The 19,940-nt window shown below is 45.7% G+C and overlaps 1 protein-coding gene across 1 annotated transcript in view; it reads right to left on the reverse strand.

The window, feature by feature from the left end:
* DDX19A (DEAD-box helicase 19A) overlaps positions 1-15,943 on the reverse strand; it is a 43,315-nt gene extending 27,372 nt beyond the window's left edge. The window contains exons 1-2 of the mRNA XM_053607309.1: positions 15,778-15,943; positions 1,842-1,890 (exon numbers count right to left, since the gene is read on the reverse strand). Coding sequence (XP_053463284.1) covers positions 1,842-1,890; positions 15,778-15,834 — 106 coding nt within the window. The 5' untranslated portion in view covers positions 15,835-15,943. The remainder of the gene's footprint in view (positions 1-1,841; positions 1,891-15,777) is intronic.
* Positions 15,944-19,940: the final 3,997 nt, after the last annotated feature.

Genomic DNA, 19,940 nt, shown 5'->3' on the forward strand with positions numbered 1-19,940 from the left:
GACATAATACAGTATTAAAGAGTTATATAAAAGAGCCAGGAAAGTCCATGTGCTGATAAGGAAAGATTGCCAAGATATACTGTTGAGTGAAAAAGTGTACTATATACAAGATGTTATCTTTTGGTTAAAAAAGAGACACACACAGGGGCCCCTAAAGAATGGCTCCTCTGAACTCGGTACCTGTAGCTCGGTGGTTAGGGCGCCGGCCACGTACACCAGGCTGGTGGGTTCAAACTGGACCTGGGCCTGCTAAACAACAATGACAACTACCACAGTAACAACAATCACAAAAAATAGCCCGGCATTGTGGCAGGCGCCTGTAGTCCCAGCTACTTGGGAGGCTGAGGCAAGAGGATCTCCTAAGCCCAGGAGTTAGAGGTTGCTGTGAGCTGTGAGGGCACAGCACTCGACTGAGGGCAACATAGTGAGACTCTGTCTCAAAAAAAATAAAAGAATGGCTCATTTGTTTATAACACACCCAGCAGGAATCTGGGATCAGTGTGATAAGGTACACATAAAACTTGTGGCCTCCCTATGACAGGCCAGGCGCAGGGGGTCACGCCTGTAATCCTAGCACTCTGGGGGGCTGAGGAGGGTGGATTGCTTGAGCTCACGAGTTCCAGTCCAGCCTGAGCAAAAGTGAGACCCTGTCTCTACTCAAAATAGAAAAAACTGCCGGGCACGGTGGCTCACACCTGTAATCCCAGCACTTTGGGAGGCTGAGGTGACAGATCACCTGAGCTCATGAGTTCAAGATTGGTCTGAGCTGGAGTGAGACACAATCTCTAAAAAAAAAATAGCTGCGTGTTGTGGTGGGTGCCTGTAATCCCAGCTACTAGGGAGGCTGAGACAAGCTTGAGCCCAAGAGTTAGAGGTTGCTGTGAGCTATGACATCATGGCACTGTACCGAGGGCGACAACTTAAAACCCTCTCGGAAAAAAAAAGAAGAAAACTATAAAATGTATGTGGTGGGTGTACGGGTGATCACTGTATAATTTTTTCAACTGTATTATATGTTTGAAAAATTGCCTAATAAAATTTTCAGAAAATTAAACAAAAAAGAAAAGAAAGAGAGACACAATATGAGAATCTGCATCTGTATCTGCTTCGCATAAAGAAACTTTGGAAGAATATTAAAAATCCAGTAATGAGATAATGAGTTGAAATGTGTCCTACCCTAAATTCATGTCTTCAAGTCCTAATCAATAACTTAGAACATTATTTTGAAAAACAGCTGTTACAGATGTAATTAGTTAACATGAGGTCATCAGGGTAGTCCCTAACCCTTGAATGTTTTTATACTTTCTGGGTTTTGAACACAGCTACACTTTACAAACACAGCTTCACTTTACAAAAAGTCAAATTAAAAAGCATGGGTGGTGCCTGTGGCTCTGTGGGTAGGGTGCTGGCCCCATAAACTGAAGGTGGTGGGTTCGAGCCAGGCCCCGGCCAAACTGCAACAAAAAAATTGGCAGGCGCCTGTAGTCCCAGCTACTCAGGAGGCTGAGGCAAGAGAATCACCTAAGCCCAAGAGCTGGAGGTTGTTGTGAGCTGTGACGCCATGGCACTCAGGGCAACAAAGTGAGACTGTCTCTAAAAAAAAAAACAACAACCTAAAGAAGCATTTCAAGTGCACAGCAGTATAATCTAACAATGATCCTTAATATTAAGGAGTTAGAGGCTACTGATATATTCCTCAGTGACCAAACCTACTTTAATGTCTCTCAAACATTTGCCGAAACTTATAGTAAATGTAAGCTCCTCTGTACATCACACTTATGAATACAAAAGCAGAAGCCCATGTGTAACTCTGATCGAACTTATCATTACTGGTGACTCACCATTAGTATCTGGTTTGACTTTCTCTTCCTTGATCTGCAAACTGCTCAGCTGAATAGGAATAAAAGGTGGTAAGAGTTAAGCAAATAACCCGTAAAGAAAACCCTTTGAACAAAGACAAGTTTCCTAGAGAAGGTCGAGTCTTAAACTACTTCAGTACCTATGTTGAGGAGTTGGTTTGGTGTAATCAAGGCAAAACTGCCAAAAGCTTATGTGAAAAGATTGTATAGCCTCAGTAGTCCCCAAATGAGGGGGTGGACTAAAAGTAATGGCAGTAGGGGGAAGTATGAAAAAGTCTCTAGTCTCTCCCTACTTAGAACATGTTCCAATGTTTTGTCTTTTCATGGGCAGCAGCAGACACAGTCTTGTTCCATCTGCAGGGTAAAGTGCAAGGGCATCATCACAGTACACTGCAACCTAGGATCACAGGGGTGAGCCACCACACCCGGTCCCAATGTTCTCTTTCTAGAATATTTAATTTTCATTAAATTTCTATTACAATGACAAGCTGATGTTTCAATGATAGATTGAATATACAACAGTTGCCTCATTAAGATTATAGAGGAGGATGAGCACAGTGGCTCACACCTGCAATTCTAGCACTCTGGGAGGCTGAGGCAGATAGATTGCTTGAGCTCACAACTTTAAGACCAGTCTGAGCAAGAGCAAGACCCTGTCTCTATTAAAAATAGAAAAACTGGGGAGGCACCTGTGGCTCAAAGGAGTAGGGCTCCAACCCCATATACCAGAGGTGGTGGGTTCAAAACTGGCCCCAGCCAAAAAAACTGCAAAAAAAAAAAAAAAGGGGGCGGCGCCTGTGGCTCAAGGAGTAGGGCGCCGATCCCATATGCCAGAGGTGGCGGGTTCAAACCCAGCCCCAGCCAAAAACCAAAAAAAAAAAGAAAGAAAAAGAAAAAGAAAAACTGGGTGGTACCTATGGCTCAGTGGGTAGGATGCCTGTCACCCTATATACCGAGAGTGGCAGGTTCAAACCTGGCCCTGGTCAAACTGCAACAACAACAAAAAAAAATAGCTGGGCATTGTGGCGGGCACCTGTAGTCCCAGATCCTCAGGAGGCTGAGGCAAGAGAATCGCCTAAGCCCAGGAGTTGGAGGTTGCTGTGAGCTGTGATGCCATGGCACTCTACCAAGGGCGATAAAGTGAGACTCTGTAAAAAAAAAGAAGAAGAAAAAAATAGAAAAACTGTAGCTGGGCGTTAAGGCAAGCACCTATAGTCCCAGCTACTTGGGAGGCTGGAGGCAAGAGAATCGCTTAAGCCCAAAAGTTTGAGGTTGCTGTGACGCCACAGCACTCTACCCAGGGTGACAGCTTGAGACTCTGTCTCAAACAAAAACAACAACAACAAGATTATACGGGAGCCGAAAAATGCCTATCACCTAGTGACATCACAGCCATCCAAACATCACGATGCAATGCACTTCTCCTGTGTCTGTGGTGATGCTGGTGTTAACAAATCTACTGTGCTACAAGCTGTTTCATTAAAAAACTAGGCTGGGCGAGGTGGCTCACACCTGTAATCTTAGCACTCTGGGAGGCCAAGGAGGGTGGATTCTCTGAGCTCATGAGTTCGAGACCAGCCTGAGCAAAAGAGAGACCCTGTCTCTAAAAAATAGCCAGGCATTATAATGGGCGCCTGTAGTCCCAGCTTCTTGGGAAGCTAAGGCAAGAGAATCACTTGAGCCCAATAGTTTAAGGTTGCTGTGAGCTATGACACCACAGCACTCTACCGAGGGCAACAAAGTGAGACTTTGTCAAAATAAATAAATAAATAAATAAATAAATAAATAAAGGTAAAAAACTAAATCCTAGCACTTGGGAGGCTGAGGCAGGTGGATTGCCTGAGCTCACAGGTTTGAAATGGGCCTGAACCAGAAAGAAACCCTGCCTCTAAAAAATAGCCAGGCATTGTGATGGGTGCCTATAGTCCCAGCGTCCTTGGAGGCTAAGGCAAGAGGATCACTTAAACCCAAGAGTTTGAGGTTGCTGTGAGCTAAGATGCCACAGCATTCTACCAAGGGAGACGTTTCAAAAATAAGAAAATAAAAAAGTAAAGAACTAGGCCAGGCACTGTGGCTCACACCTATAATCCTAGCACTCTGGAAGGCCTAGGCAAGTGAATTGCTTGAGCTCAGGAGTTGAAGAGAGAACAAGCACAAGACCCCATCTCTAAAAAATAGCTAGCCAGACATTGTCGTGAGCACCTGTAGTCCCAATACTCGGGAGGCTAAGGGAAGAGGATCCCTTAAGCCCAAGAGTTTGAAGTTGCTTGTAAGTTATGATGCCAGGGCACTCTACCAAGGGCAACAAAGTGAGAATCTGTCTCAAAAAAAAAAATAAAAGGGCGGCGCCTGTGGCTCAGTCAGTAGGGCGCCAGCCCCATATACCGAGGGTGGTGGGTTCAAACCCAGCCCCGGCTGAACTGCAACCAAAAAATAGCCAGGCGTTGTGGCGGGCACCTATAGTCCCAGCTACTCGGGAGGCTGAGGCAAGAGAATCGCTTGAGCCCAGGAGTTGGAGGTTGCTGAGCTGTGTGATGCCACGGCACTCTACCGAGGGCCATAAAGTGAGACTCTGTCTCTACAACAACAAAAAAAAAAGCTTGGCACCTGTGGCTCAAGCAGCTAAGGCGCCAGCCACATATACCTGAGCAGGTGGGTTTGTATCCAGCCCGGGCCCACGAAACAACGACAGCTGCAACCAAAAAATAGCCGGGCGCTGTAGCGGGCGCCTATGGTCCCAGCTACTTGGGAGGCAGAGGCAGGAGAATCGCTTGAGCCCAGGAGTTTGAGGTTGCCGTGAGCTGTGATGTCATAGTACTCTACCCAGGGTGACAGCTTGAGGCTCTGTCTCAAAAACTTAAAAAAAATATATATATATATACACACACACACATACATAAAATACTGTTATACAATGTGTTTTAAGCTACGTGTTATTACAAAAGAGTCAAAAAGTTAAAAACATATAAAGTTTGCACAATAAAAGTTACAATAAGCTAAGGTTGATTTTTTGTTGTTGTTGAGACAAAGTCTCACTGTGTCGTGTCCCTAAAGTGCTGTGGCATCACAGCAACCTCAAACACTTGGGCTCAGGCAATCCTCTTGCCTCAGCTTCCCTTGTAGCTGGGACTACAGGCACCTGCCACAAACCCTCAGCTATATTTTTTGTTGTTGTTTGTTTAGCAGGCTGGGGCTGGATTTGAACCCACCAGCCCTGAAGGCATGTGGCTGGTGCCCCAACTGCTGAGCTATGGGCGCCAAGCCTGCTAAGGTTAATTAAAATCAATCTTGGGTGGATGAGTTCTTTGTCACCCAGGCTGGAGGGCAGTGGCAAGATCATAGCCCACTGCAACCTTTACCTCTCAGCCTTATATGATCCTCTCATTTTAGCCTCCCAGTAGCTGAAATTAGAGGGTCAAGGCACAGTGTCTGGCAAGATTAATGAAGAAAAGTATTTCTTTATAATTTTTTATTTTTTTGAGGCAGAATCTCACTCTGTCACCCTGGGTAGAGTGCCATGATGTCATGGCTCACAGCAACCTCAAACTCTTGGACTTAAGTGATCTTCTTGCCTCAGCCTCCCAAGTACCCGAACTGTAGGTGCCCAACACAACACCTGGATCCGTTTTTCTATTTGTAGTAGAGAAGGGGTCTTTGCTCAGGCTGGTCTGCAACTCCTGAGCTCAGGTGATCCACTCACCTCAGCCTCCCAGAGTCCTAGGATTACAGGCTTGAGCCACTGCACCTGGTCTATTTTTTATAAATTTAGAGTAGCCTAAGTATACAGCAATGTGCAGTAATGACCTGGGCCTTCACATTTATTCAGCACTCACTCACTCACAGACCCGGAGTAACTTCCAGCCACTTCTGCAATCTAAGTACCCTATGTAGATATACCATTTTTTATCTTTTATACCATATTTTTATTGTTTCTTTTCTATGTTTCGATGTGGCTAGATACACAAATACTTAGCACATTTTTACAATCACCTACAGTATTCAGGACAGTAATATGCTGTATAGGTTTGTAGCCTTAGAGCAAGAGGCTTATAACCTAGGTGTGTAGTAGATTATACCATCTAGCTTTGGGTAACTGCACTCTTAGGATGTTTGCATGACAAAACTGAGTAATGACACACTTCTTTGAAAGTATTCCTCTGGGCCACACGTGCCTATAATCCTAGCACTCCAGGAGGCCCATGCAGGTGGACGGTCTGAGCTCAGGAGTCTGAGACCAGCAGAACAAGACCCCGTCTCTACTAAAAATAGAAAAATTAGCCGGGCATGGTGGTGCAGGCCTGTAGTTGCAGCTACTTGGAAAGCTGAGGCAAGAGGATCACTTAAGTCCAGGAGTTTGAGAGTTTGAGGTTGCTCTGAGCCATGGCCCTCTATCCAGGGTGACAGAATGAGACTCTGTCTCCAAAAAAAAAAAAAAAGTATCCCTCTGGTTAAGTGATGCATGATTGTGTATACTTTTTCTTTCTTGAGAGTGAGTCTCACTCTGTCCCCCTGGATTGAATGCCATGGCATCACAGCTCATAGCAACCTTAAACTCTTGGGCTCAGGAGATCCCTTTGCCTCAGCCTCTTGAGTAGGTGGGACTACAGGCACCCACCAAAATGCCCAGCAATTTTTAGAGACGGGGACTCACTCTTGTTCAGGCTGGTCTCGAACTCCTGATTACAGGCATGAACCACTGCACCAGGCCCCAACTGTGTATATTTTCAATGGTACACACTCTCTTGGTAGGCCCAGGTTGGATTTGAATCCACCAGCTCCAGGGTATGTGCTGGTGCCCTAGCCGCTGAGCTACAGGTGCTGAGCCAGGTACACACACTCTTAAGTTCCATTCCAAACACAAGGAAGAATGATGCCATCTAAATATCTGAAATAAGTTTTTCTTAATGTATTAAAGCAAATAAATTACAGTCCTCTTTATTACCAACCACCCACATTGTTAGGTAAAAACTTAATTATTGGGGCAGCACCTGTGGCTCAGTAGGTAAGGCGCCAGCCCCATATACCAAGGGTGGCAGGTTCAAACCTGGCCCTGGCCAAACTGCAACCAAAAATAGCCGGGCGTTGTGGCAGGCGCCTGTAATCCCAGCTACTCGGGAGGCTGAGGCAAGAGAATCGTTTAAGCCCAGGAGTTGGAGGTTGCTGTGAGCTGTGTGAGGCCACGGCACTCTACCGAGGGCCATAAAGTGAGACTCTGTCTCTACAAAAACAAACAAACAAACAAAAAAAATTAATTATTACAATAAAGGAATCAATAAAAGCAAACTGCTCTTGATTTTGAAAATTTTTCAGAAACTTAAACAAAAAGTTCTCTTCATTTTACTCTTGGCCAGGTAGTCCTGTCAATAAAAACTTGCTTACTAAGCTGCAAATGAAAATGTATACAGAGCAATAATGGATAAAATAGTCATCAAGCCTCCATTTTCATGAGAACAATTTTTCTATGTTCAGTATTGATAAGAGTAAAGAAGTGATGTAAAGATGGTATTATGAAGGTATTGTCTGGTTGGGGAATTCCCAAATCAAGCCCTAGGCTCAAGCCCTGCCACCAAGGAGATCCCTTAATTTAGGTAATATTTTATTATCCTTACGACAACAGCCAGGGTTTCCTGAGGACTTACTACACTTCACCAAATGGTATTTCCTCCTCCAGTCTGATGTCCCCACTACTGATCCTGCTCTTGGCCTTTGAAGAAATTTGGTTGGGTGCTGGGGCTCACACCTGTGATCCTAGCACTATGGAAGCAGGTGAAATGCCTGAGCTAAGGAGTTCCAGACCAGCCTCAGCAAGAGCACAACCCCATCTCTACTAAAAATAGAAAAACTAGCTTGGCCTGGTGACAGGCACCTGTAGTTCCAGCTATACTGAGGCTTGCTTGAACCCAGTGAGGTCTGATATCAGGGCACTCTATATAGGGCAACAGAGTAAAATTGTCTCATAAAAACATAAACAAATTAAAAAAAAAATAAAAAAAGAAGAAATTCCCTGGCCACTAGTCCAACGCCAAAGTCTAAAGTATTCATCTGATCTCCAAGTTCCAGGCACAGTGGCTCATGACTATAAACCAGCACTATGGGAGGCCAAAGTGTTGCTTCAAGTCAGGAATTCAAGATCAGCCTAGGCAAGAGTGAGACTCTGTCTCTACTAAAAATTTTTTTAAAAAAGTAAGCCAGGGATGGTGGCAAGCACCCATACCCCGTGCTACTTGGAAGTGTGAGGCAGGAAGACTGACTAAGCTCAGGAGTTTGAGGCTGCAGTGAGCTATGACAATGCCACTGCACTTTAGCTGGGGCAATAGAGGGAGACCATCTCAAAAAAAAAGAGGCTTGGATGGGGTAGTGCCTATGGCTCAAGGAGGAGGGCACCAGCCCCATGTACTGGAGGTAGCGGGTTCAAATCCAGCCCCAGCAAAAAAGAAAAAGAAAAAAAAGAGGCTCAGTGCCTGTAGCTCAAACAGCTAAGGCGCCAGCCACATACACCAGAGCTGGAGGGTTCAAATCCAGCCCGGGCCTGCCAAACAACGATAACTACAACCAAAAAAAAAAAAAATTAGCCAGGCATTGTGGCGGGCGCCTACAGTCCCAGCTGCTTGGGAGGCTGAGGCAAGAGAATCACTTAAGCCCAGGTGATTAAAAAACCAAGGTTTTTAAAAAATCTTAACCAAGGAGGTTGCTGTGAGCTGTAATGCCATAGCACTCTACCCAGGGCAACGGCTTGAGGCTCTGTCTCAAAAAAAAAAAAAAAAGAGAGAGAGAGGAAAAAGAAATCAGGTTTCCAGAGAAAGATCAGATATACTTCAAAACATTTCTTCCTTGGTGGTAGACAGATGCCCTTTCCCTGCAGGCCAGTGAGAGGCTTGGCACACATAAGGGAAGGTATCTTGTACCAAAAATTTTCCATTGGTTACTCCTCATTTCAGGCAGAGTACACAGGGATCCACAGAAGCAGACTAACTGTTGGGATAGTCTGAAAATGTGACTGAGATAATGCGGAGTCTCCTAATCCAAGGCCTTTAGGAAACTGAACTCATGGGGGTGGGGGGGGGAGGCAACAAAACTACAACCAAGTCCACGGTTCTGTAATTTGTATGAAGAACAGATATGTTAAGAAATAGTGACATGTTTAGAGCCTAGACAAGAGGATCCTATTAGCAAGAATTTGTCAGAATTTACTCAGCCATATTCAATAACTACTGGTAGACAAGAATTCCTATCTTGAGACGGTAACTCCACTGGGGAAAAGAGGTAAGCGATCAGTTTCGATGATCCTTCATTCTGGATTCATCCTCACGGAGCAACTTTCTGATTATTAATCTTGCCTTACCAAAAGGTAGTGTCCTTGACACTGGACACAGGATTTGTTACAATGAAAGTATTTTTCCCCTCTCCTAACTAATAAGGTATAGCTCCTGCCAATATTGGCTAGCATCACAACAATGCCCAAGTCACTCATCCACTAAGAGCTGAACACTCAGGCATGCAAGGGATTTCATGAGAGACCTCATGAGGCTGCAAGAATTCTCTCTACAAAAACTCTAACTTTAAAAGAGTCACAAATTATGTCTCTAAAAGATTCTTAAAGTTGCCTCTTTTCTTCCCCCCGGTCTTAGAAAGGAAAGGGAAGGAGAAAAAAGAAATTTAACTGCTAATATGGTCAGAAAGAAGCAGGAAAAGGAGCTGGTTGAGACAGAAGTGAAGATAGTAAGGTGGCACCTGTGGCTCAGTGAGTAGGGCACTGGCCCTGTATACTGAGGGTGGCGGGTTCGAATGTGGCCTCGGGAAAACTGCAACAACAACAAAAAAAACGGGCATTGTGGCGGGCACCTGTAGTCCCAGCTACTCAGGAAGCTGAGGCAAGAGAACCACCTAAGCCCACGAGCTGGAGGTTGCTGTGAGCTATGACACCATGGCACTCTACTGAGGGTGACAAAAGTGAGACTGTGCCTCTAAAAGAAAGAAAAAGTGAAGATAGTGACAAGTGAACTGGCACCAGGGTCCTTTCTGTTTCTATAGCCTCAATTCAGACTCTTAACTTTTGTTAAGATTCCTAAAATTACATCTGAATTAGATTGCCCACAACACCTCTCTCTCCTTCTCTCTTCCTGCTCCAAACCCATTTTTATTTTCCAGAGAAGACTCTAAATGTACACCTTTGACCAAATAAGCTCAAAAACTTTCAGTGGCTTCTTAAAGCTCAAACCAAAGATTCTCATTATACGCACATAGATATAGGGTCTGTTTATCACTGTACTTTCTCTGTCCTCATCAGTCATTTCATTCGCTATCTCTAGAGAGCAGAACCATATGATAACCTAATACCATGAATCATTTATTAAGTGAATGTATACAGATCTGTGTGGTAAAAAAAGGGGGGGTCTTTCACCAACTATCAGAAAACATTATTTACACCAGCTTCCTAATAAGCAGAATCATTAGAACCAGATACCAACTATATTTAGGCCTGTATTTGTGATATTCACATCACAGGTAAATTAGGGTCATACATTTTACAAGATTTGAACCAATTTCAGTACCTGTCTTTTAAGGACAATACAAGGCTAACATTATATTTTTAAACTCTAGAATGCAAGAATCATGTCCTTTACGATATTTCTAAATTTCTTTGTGGAAATTGCCAGTTTAATATCTCTGCCCTGATCCTTCTCTGAACTCCAGTGCCATACTTCTGAATGCTGAGAGGTCTGAACAAAAGTTAACATAGCGGGGCGGTGCCTGTGGCTCAGTGGGTAGGGCGCCAGCCCCATATACTGAGGGTGGCGGGTTCAAACCCGGCCAGGGCCAAACTGCAACAAAAATAGCTGGGCATTCTGGTGGTCACCTGTGGTCCCAGCTACTTGGGAGGCTGAGGCAAGAGAATCACCTAAGTCCAGGAGTTGGAGGTTGCTGTGAGCTGTGTGACCACAGCACTCTACCGAGGGCAATTAAGTGAGACTCTGTCTCTACAAAAAAAAAAAGTTAACATAGCAGGCTTGACTGCTATCTTAGGAAAGCCTACTTACAAGGTTGGCATGTGGTTAACAAGGAACTTGGACTTTGGGAGGATTTCTACCATTTCCAGAACTGTTAAGAAGTCACTATGACTGGGCGGTGCCTGTGGCTCAGTGAGCAGGGCGCCGGCCCCACACACCGAGGGTGGTGGGTTCAAACCCAGCCCCGGCCAAACTGCAACAAAAAAATAGCTGGGCATTGTGGCAGGCGCCTGTAGTCCCAGCTACTCGGGAGGCTGAGGCAGGAGAATCGCCTAAGCCCAGTAGTTGGAGGTTGCTGTGAGCTGTGTGACGCCACGGCACTCTACCGAGGGCAATAAAGTGAAACTCTGTCTCTACAAAAAAAAGTCACTATGATTATGCCTAAACTGTGTGGAAACATGTGGTTGATGCAAATACTTGCTTTCCTCCTGTAAGTCTGGAATTTGGTACTGTTAGTCAAGAGAGACTATGCTTGACAGAACCCCAATAAAATCCCTGAGCACTGAGTCTCTAATGAGCTTCTCTGACAACACTTCAGGTAAGTTGTTACTATTTGTTGCTGAAAGAATTAAGCATATCTTTTTTTTTTTTTTTTTTTTTGGCCAGGGCTGGGTTTGAACCCACCACCTCCAGCATGTGGGACCAGTGCCCTACTCCTTGAGCCACAGGCGCTGCCCAGAATTAAGCATATCTTGCAGACTCCACTGGGAGATGACTCTTGGAAGTCTGTGCCTGGTTTCCTCTGGACTTTGCCCCATTAAACTTTTCCTTTTCTAATTTTCCTCTGTATTTTTTCATTGTAATAAGTCATAGCTGTGAGTACAACTATGTATATACAATATACATAGGCTGAGTCTTGTAAGTCTTCCTAGTAGGTCCTCAAACCTAGACACCTCTTGGGGACTCCAACATTTCTCCCTATCAAGATGTCTCCTTACTTCAAATTCATACCCGCCAAAGCTGAACTCATGATTCTCCATATCAAGTCTGCCTTGCTCTGACTATCCTATTCCTTTTATTGACACTTCAGTAATAAAACCTAAGAATCCATGACGAAAACAGAAACCCTTGCCTTTATCTTCCTTCTCTCCTTTTTCCATTATGTTAGCAAACTCTGCACATTGTACTTTCATAGCTCTTGAACCCATCATCACTTTCACTGCACAACACAGGCTCTCTTTCTCTAGGGTATCCAAATAACTTCCACACTGATCTCTCCTTCAGGCATCTCTCCTTTATAGCCCAGTAAATCTCGCCAGCCTTTAGATCTAATCTTGTCAGTATCCTTCAACTTACTAAACAAAACCTTCTGCCCTTGAGTTCTAAGTTAAGGTCCAAAGTATACCCCCTGTAATAGTTACTATACTGCTTCCCCAATCCAATAACCTTAAGCTGCAGCAAAAATGAATTCTGATTCTGGTTCTCTAGAAATGTCCAGCACTTTTTGTGAATTCTCTCCTCCTAAAATGTCTGTAACCTCCATCTCTATCTTAAATATCCCTCATTCTTTAATACCCAGTTCTTTGAGGCATCTGTAGCTCAGTGGTTAGGGCAATGACCACATGCTCCAGGGCTGGTGGGTTTGAACCTGGCCCAAGCCTGCCAAGCACACATACACAAAAAAACAGATAGGGTGCCGCCCGGAGCTCAGTGGGTTGGGTCGGCCACATATACCAAGCCTGGCGGGTTCAATCCCTGCTCAGGCCCGCTAAAACAATGACAATCGCAACAACAAAAAATAGCCGGGCATTGTGGCAGGTGCCTGTAGTCCCAGCTGCTAGCGAGGCTGAGGCAAGAGTATCGCTTGAGCCCAAGTGTTTGAGGCTGCTGTGAGCTGTGACGCTATAGCCTCTCTACAGAGGGCAACAAAGTGAGACTCTGTCTCAATTAAAAAAAAAAAAAAAAAAAAAAATACCCAGCTCTGGCTCAGCGCCTGTGGCTCAAGCAGCTAAGGCGCCAGCCACATACACCTCAGGTGGCGGGTTCACATCCAGCCCGGGGCCTGCCAAACAACAATGACGGCTGTAACCAAAAAAAATAGCCGGGCGTTGTGGCGGGCACCTGTAGTCCCAGCTACTTGGGAGGCTGAGGCAAGAGAATCGCTTAAGCCCAGGAGTTGGAGGTTTCTGTGAGCTAAGATGCCATGGCACTCTACCCAGGGTGACAGCTTGAGGATCTGTCTCAAAACAAACAAACAAAAAACCCCAGCTCAAATGTAAATTTCACAATAAATATTCTTGGCCAGGGGTGGTGGCTCACTCCTGTAATCCTAGCATCCTGGGAGACTGAGAGAGGTGGACTGCTTGGGCTCAGCACTTCCAGACCAGCCTGAGCAAGAATGAGATTCCCCTCTCTACTAAAAATAGAAAAATGAGCCAGGTATTGTGGCAGGCACCTGTAGTCCCAGGTACTAGCGAAGCTGAGGCAGGAGGATTCCTTGAGCCCAGGAGTTTGAAGTTGCTGTGAGCTCTGACACTGGGGCACTCTAACCTGGGGAACACAGTGAGACCCTGCCTCCAAAAAAATAAAATAAAATAAATTAAGGTCAGGCACGGTGGTTCATGCCGGTAAATCCCAGCACTCTAGGAGGCTGAGGCTGGTGGAATGCTTGAGCTCAGGAGTTTGAGACAAGCCTGAGCAAGAGCGAGACCCTGTCTCTAAAAGTAGCCGGGTGTTGTGGTGGGTGCCTATTGTCCCAGCTACTCAGGAGGCTGAGTCAAGAGAATCACTTGAGCCCACGGCACTCTACCAAGGATGACAAAGTGAGACTCTGTCTCAAAAAAAAAAAAAAAAAAAAAAAAAAAGGCTCAGCACCCATACCAAAGTGGTTATGGCACCAGCCACATACACAGAGGCTGACGGGCTCAAACCCGGCCTGGGCTAGCTAAACAACTGTAACAAAAAATAGCCAGATGTTGTGGCGGGTGTCTGGACTCCCAGCTACTTGGGAGACCGAGACAAAAGAATTGCGTAAGCCCAAGAGTTTGAGGTTGCTGTGAACTGTGATGCCATAGCACTCTACTGAGGGCAACATAGTGAGACTGTGTCTCAAAAAAAACAAAAAAAGTAAATAAAATAAAAACATTAAGCAGGTGTGGTGGCACATGCTGTAGTCCCAGCTACTCAGGAAGCTGAGGGAGGAGGATCACTTGAATCCAAGAGTTTGAGGTTGCTGTGTGCTAAGATGCCGTAGCACTCTATCCTGGGTGACAGAGACTCCGTCTTGCAAAAAGAAAAAGAAGAAATATTTCTTTTTTTTTTTTTTTTTTTTTGTGGTTTTTGGCCAGGGCTAGGTTTGAACCTGCCACCTCCAGCACATGGGACCGGCGCCCTACTCCTTGAGCCACAGGCGCCGCCCAAGAAGAAATATTTCTAATTTTTCTACTTATCAATGTCCTCTCTCATCTGAGAGCTCATTTATCACATCATTCTTTTTTTTTTTTTTTTTTTTTTGCAGTTTTTGGCCAGGGCTGGGTTTGAACCCACCACCTTCGGCTTATGGGGCCGGCTCACCACTCCTTTGAGCCACAGGTGCTGCCCACACATCATTCTTACTCACTTTCACAATTTTAGCTTCCCTAACTAGATCACAAAACTGCTACCTACACTCTACTGGGTTAAGTCCATTTCAAACACTTGCTTACAAACCGATAATACCCACAAAGCAATAAAGCATGTCTGAGGAAGAAATAAAATTTATAGGCATTAAAAAGTTATAGAAGACTGAAAATATAAAAAAAAGTCTACATTCTTAAAACCCAACAGTCCACTGTCACTAAACAAACTTAAACTTTAGGTCTTAGATATAAGAACAGAAAACCACCATTTGCAATACAATTACACTCCAGTTAGGTGGACCTTCATTAATCAAAGAACCAGTATAAGAAGCTAAATGTCGGTGGCGCCTGTGGCTCAGTCGGTAAGGCGCCGGCCCCATATGCCGAGGGTGACGGGTTCAAACCCAGCCCCGGCCAAACTGCAACCGAAAAATAGCCGGGTGTTGTGGCGGGCACCTGTAGTCCCAGCTACTCGGGAGGCTGAGGCAAGAGAATCGCTTAAGCCTGGGAGTTGGAGGTTGCTGTGAGCTGTGTGAGGCCACGGCACTCTACCGAGGGCCATAAAGTGAGACCCTGTCTCTACAAAAAAAAAAAAAAAAAGAAGCTAAATGTCGGGCGGCGCCTGTGGCTCAGTGAGTAGGGCGCCGGCCCCATATGCCGAGGGTGGCGGGTTCAAACCCAGCCCCGGCCAAACTGCAACAACAAAAAAAAAGCCGGGCGTTGTGGCGGGCGCCTGTAGTCCCAGCTGCTCGGGAGGCTGAGGCAAGAGAATCGCGTAAACCCAAGAGTTAGAGGTTGCTGTGAGCTGTGTGACGCCACGGCACTCTACCCGAGGGCGGTATAGTGAGACTCTGTCTCTACGAAAAAAAAAAAAAAAAGCTAAATGTCGCCTTAAGCACCAATGAACTATTTGCAATGTCTCCCTCCAATATTTGCATAAGATTGAAACGTTAAATATGAACCTGAACCCGGTAAATCTGCAAAAAGCTACAAACTGACAACCACATTAAGCATCGATCCAAGAAATGTTAAGTATAGAGTAGCACAGGCAGACGCAAAGAGCAGTCACTTAAGGAAAAAGAAATTAGTATCTAAATTTGTCTTTCCTTACAACTGTCGTAGAGAAAGAGGTGCAATAGAGGAAAGCTAGCATACACACCTGCGCCGGATTAACCACAGGAAAACGTCTTTAGCCCCGATGGACGTAAAAAGCTCGATATTGGTCTTTTGGACCCCAGAAGAAAATCACGGGTAAGTGACTGCCGCGGCAAACTCCAGGACAGTGCTGGCCACAGGCCCGCCCAACCCAGGGAGCTCCCGCTGCTTGGGCCCTCTGGAGCTGATGCCACTTACCGACTTGACAGCTGCTTCCTGCTCGTCCACCGCCAGTGCCCAGGAGTCCGTGGCCATGGTCCGGGAAAAGGGAGGCTGACTTGCAAGAAACTGCAGCGCACCGCGCACACACACCAGCCCTGGGCCTGCCACCCGAGCCAGAACGCCTCTCACGAGAACCGGAAGCAGTGGCGGCGCGCTACTGACGAAAGTTCCCGTCCGGTGGAAACGTCACCACTACGCGCCCGCCTCTCTTCCTGTGCAGAGGCTCTTTTTCGCTCAACCTTTGGTGGGCTGGGCCTTATTGTGCCTTGAAATCCTCGAGCTCTGCAAAGCGAAACTGTTACCGGCTCGTTGCCTTACTCCAAACTGAAAAATCAAAATTTATTTATTTATTTATGTATTTATTGAGACAGAGCCTCAAGCTGTCGCCCTAGGTAGAGTGCCGTGGCGTCACAGCTCACAGCAACCTCCAACTCCTGGGCTCAAGCGATTCTCCTGCCTCCGCCTCCCAAGTAGCTGGGACTACAGGCGCCCTCCACAACGCCTGGCTATGTTTTTTGTTTTTTGGTTACACCCGTCATTGTTTGGCGGGCTTGGGCTGGATTCGAACCCGCCAGCTCAGGTGTACGTGGCTGAGGCCTTAGTCGCTTCAGCCACAGGCGCCCAGCCCCAAAGTTTATTTTCAACCTGCTACGTGTCAGGTCTTTGAGAACTGTAGAGCTTTACACAAAGGAAAGTTTTTTATTCATGATGCCAGTTTCTACTAAGAACGCGACGACGTAGGTAAGAAAACAAAAGCCAAAATGAAACAAAAAGTTCTTTAAATCCTTACGATTCCGCCAGTCCAGTAAATACAAAAGCATTTTCATTGCCTCCTGGGCCCTTTCAGACATTGTCCATTTGCATCATAGTAGGGGTATTTTACATGGTCCTATGCAAAGCATACATGCAATTCTAAATTCAACCTTTTATATATGATGAAATATTTTTTTTTCTCCATTAATTTATTTTTAGGAACAGATCTTGCTGTCAAAAGTCCTTTGGAAAGTCTGTAAATGAGGAAGGGTGACACACTGTCAGTAAATGACCACAGCATTTGCTAGTGGTCAGTCAATGTCAGTGCCTGTGTCAGGGCACATTGGACTTTGCAAATGTAACGAGCTTGTCGACGGTGTTACTTCTATGAAGAGACTTCGGTTCTAAAAGTGAATGATCGTCAAAATCACTTTCAATTAAATGTTTCTTATGCACAATTTTTTAAAAACCTCATGCCTGTGGATACCGGGACTCAGGCATTTTACTGATTCAGACAGATGGTAGGCCCTTGCTTTGCCTTGCCAACTCTTCTCCTGAGTACAAATGGACAGCGTGAGCAAGATTTCAGGAGAGAACAGCATAGCATGGAGGTATTTTAAAGCCCTGCTCCGTCTCCTTCCTCTTCCTGACCTTCAGCTCTGGCATCAGCCAAACTTGCACCCTTTGTCCCCTCTCTCCCTTTAGTGACTTCATGGTCCTCACTGCCTCCGTCCTTGTCTGCACCCTCATTCGTAGCCCAGCCCAGAGTGTTGTCACTTTCTTGCTGGTGTCTGTCTGCAGGAATAGCTATGTGGATTTGTCCTGCTAAAATTCAACTCTTCTTCCTCCAACTTCCCCTCCTGAAGTTGGAAGTGTGTATTCCTAATACACACACACACATATTCCTGCCATGAGGAAATGATGAAATATATTCAATGCCACAATTACTGCTGTAATGGCAATATAATAGTCCATCAGTGTGTGGAAAAGAGGAAAGAAAAAAATATATATATATTTTTTGTAGAGACAGAGTCTCACTTTATGGCCCTGGGTAGAGTGCCGTGGCCTCACACAGCTCACAGCAACCTCCAACTCCTGGGCCTAAGCGATTCTCTTGCCTCAGCCTCCCGAGTAGCTGGGACTACAGGCGCCCGCCACAACGCCCAGCTATTTTTTGGTTGCAGTTCAGCCGGGGCCGGGCTTGAACCCGCCACCCTCGGCATATGGGGTCAGCACCTTACCAACTGAGCCACAGGCGCCACCCAGAAAAAATATTTTTTAAATAGTCCATCAAGCTCCTATCATGTTACTTAAGTACCCTCCCACTTCTACCTTGGAAATATAGTTTCAAGTGTTTTACTAGTAATGTGTAACACTTCAGTGAGCATCTATATATCATTAGGAATTATCTAGTTTGCTTCCAGTTTATTTTTTGTCACTCCCCACTACAATATGAACTCTCCAGAGTAAAGAAGTTATCTGTCTTGGTTACAGCTGATTAGTGAAGCTAGGAAAAATTTTAAATTCATGGTAGTGAATTTTAGCCACCAAATGTGGCTCATGACTGTAATCTAGTGCTCTGGGAAGCTGGCTAGAGCTCCGGAGCTAGAGATGAGCCTGAGCAAGAGCAAGACCCCATCTCTACTAAAAATAGAAATTTTTACCTCACCCATAAGTTCTGGCAGTTTTTTTTTTTTTTTTTAGACAGAGTCTCACTGTCATCCTCAGTAGAGTGCTCTGGCATCACAGCTCACAATCACCTTAAACTCCTGGGCTCAAGTGATTCTCTTGCCTCCCAAGTAGCTGGGACTATAGGGCCAGCCACAACACCTGGCTATTTTTAGAGACAGGATCTTGCTCTTGCTCAGGCTGGTCTGGAACTTTTTTTTGAGACAGAGCCTCAAGCTTTCATCCTGGGTAGAGTGCTGTGGCATCACAGCTCACAGCAACCTCCAACTCCCGGGCTCAAGCGATTCTCCTGCCTCTGCCTCCCAAGTAGCTGGGACTAGAGGTGCCTGCTACAATGCCTGGCAATTTTTTTGGTTGCAGCCATCGTTGTTTGGCAGGCCCAGGCTGGATTTGAAACCTCCAGCTCAGGTGTATGTGGCAGGCACTGAGCCTGGTCTGGAACACTTGAGCTCAAACCACCCACCCACCTTGACCTTCCAGGTGTGAGCCACTGTGCCCGGTCATGTTCTGGCAGTTTCTTTGAATTGCTTTGGCTTCACAGTGTGTGGGGGCAGGAAAAACATCCAAGCTGAGCAACAGGACGGGAAATACACTGGACCACAATGACATAGCCCAGCATGCGGAATTTGGAGCCAAGTGTGTGAAAGGGAACATAAAGCAGATGAAGTGGGCAAGTTAAGCAGCTAGTGGAATTATCAAAGTATGCAAAGATCATACTGGCTGTTGTGAGACAGATTAGTTGGAGGGAATCCTGAGATACAAGCACCTGCTAGAGAACTAGTGTAGCAGATAATCAAGATGAGCTAGACCAGGATGAATTCAACCAGTGCTGCTTCTGTAGGCTCAAAGTGACTGAATATTGGGAACATCATTTGCTTTAACCCAGGTAGAATCGATAGGTGTGGTGGATTAAAAATGTCCACGGATATTCCATGGCTTCCCCCTACTAGTTGTTTCTCCGTCTGTAGAATCTGGGCTGGTCCTGTGGTTAGCTTTGACCCAAAGAAAGGACAGACATGGACACTGGGAGAATGCTGAGCCCAGGCCTCAACAGACCTTGCAGCCTCTGCTCTCTCCCCTTAAAGAACCCAAAGACCGCCTGCCATGCTGTGATTAAAGGTGAGAGACCATGTTGAGAAGCCCAGAGTTCCTAGCCGATTCTAGACACAGCTAGGTGAAGGAAGCTGCAGGAGAGAGCCTGAGAGAGACCAACAGTGCCATCCAGACAACTCTCAGAATTGTGAAAAAGGCTATCCGTTTAAGCCATTGTTTTGGGATAATGTGTGACACAGCAGTGGATTATTGATACAAAAGGACTGCAGGGTAGGAAGATTCATAATGAATCCCAGATTTCTGGCTTGAGCAACAGGCAATTCACTGTAATGCCATTTTGTGAGGTGAAGTTGGAAGAAGAAGTGACAGCAGAGCTGGGGTCTCCTGGAGTGGTGGTGGTGGTCTAAGTTGAAGCGTTCAATGCTGGACATGTGGAGTACAGGACTCCAAGAAAACAAGTGTCAACGCAGTTGTTTCTATGACTCTGGAGCTCAACAATCAGGTTTTGGTATACATCTGGGAGTCACCAGCAGACAGAGCCACAAGAATTAACAAGACTGCCTGTGGCAGAGGAAAGAGAGCAGGCGCAAAATAGAGCCATGAAGAACTGGCACATTTAAGAGGTGAACGAAAGGGTCTGCCGA

Source organism: Nycticebus coucang, chromosome 2, assembly GCF_027406575.1.
Source record: "Nycticebus coucang isolate mNycCou1 chromosome 2, mNycCou1.pri, whole genome shotgun sequence".
Lineage (NCBI taxonomy): Eukaryota > Metazoa > Chordata > Mammalia > Primates > Lorisidae > Nycticebus > Nycticebus coucang.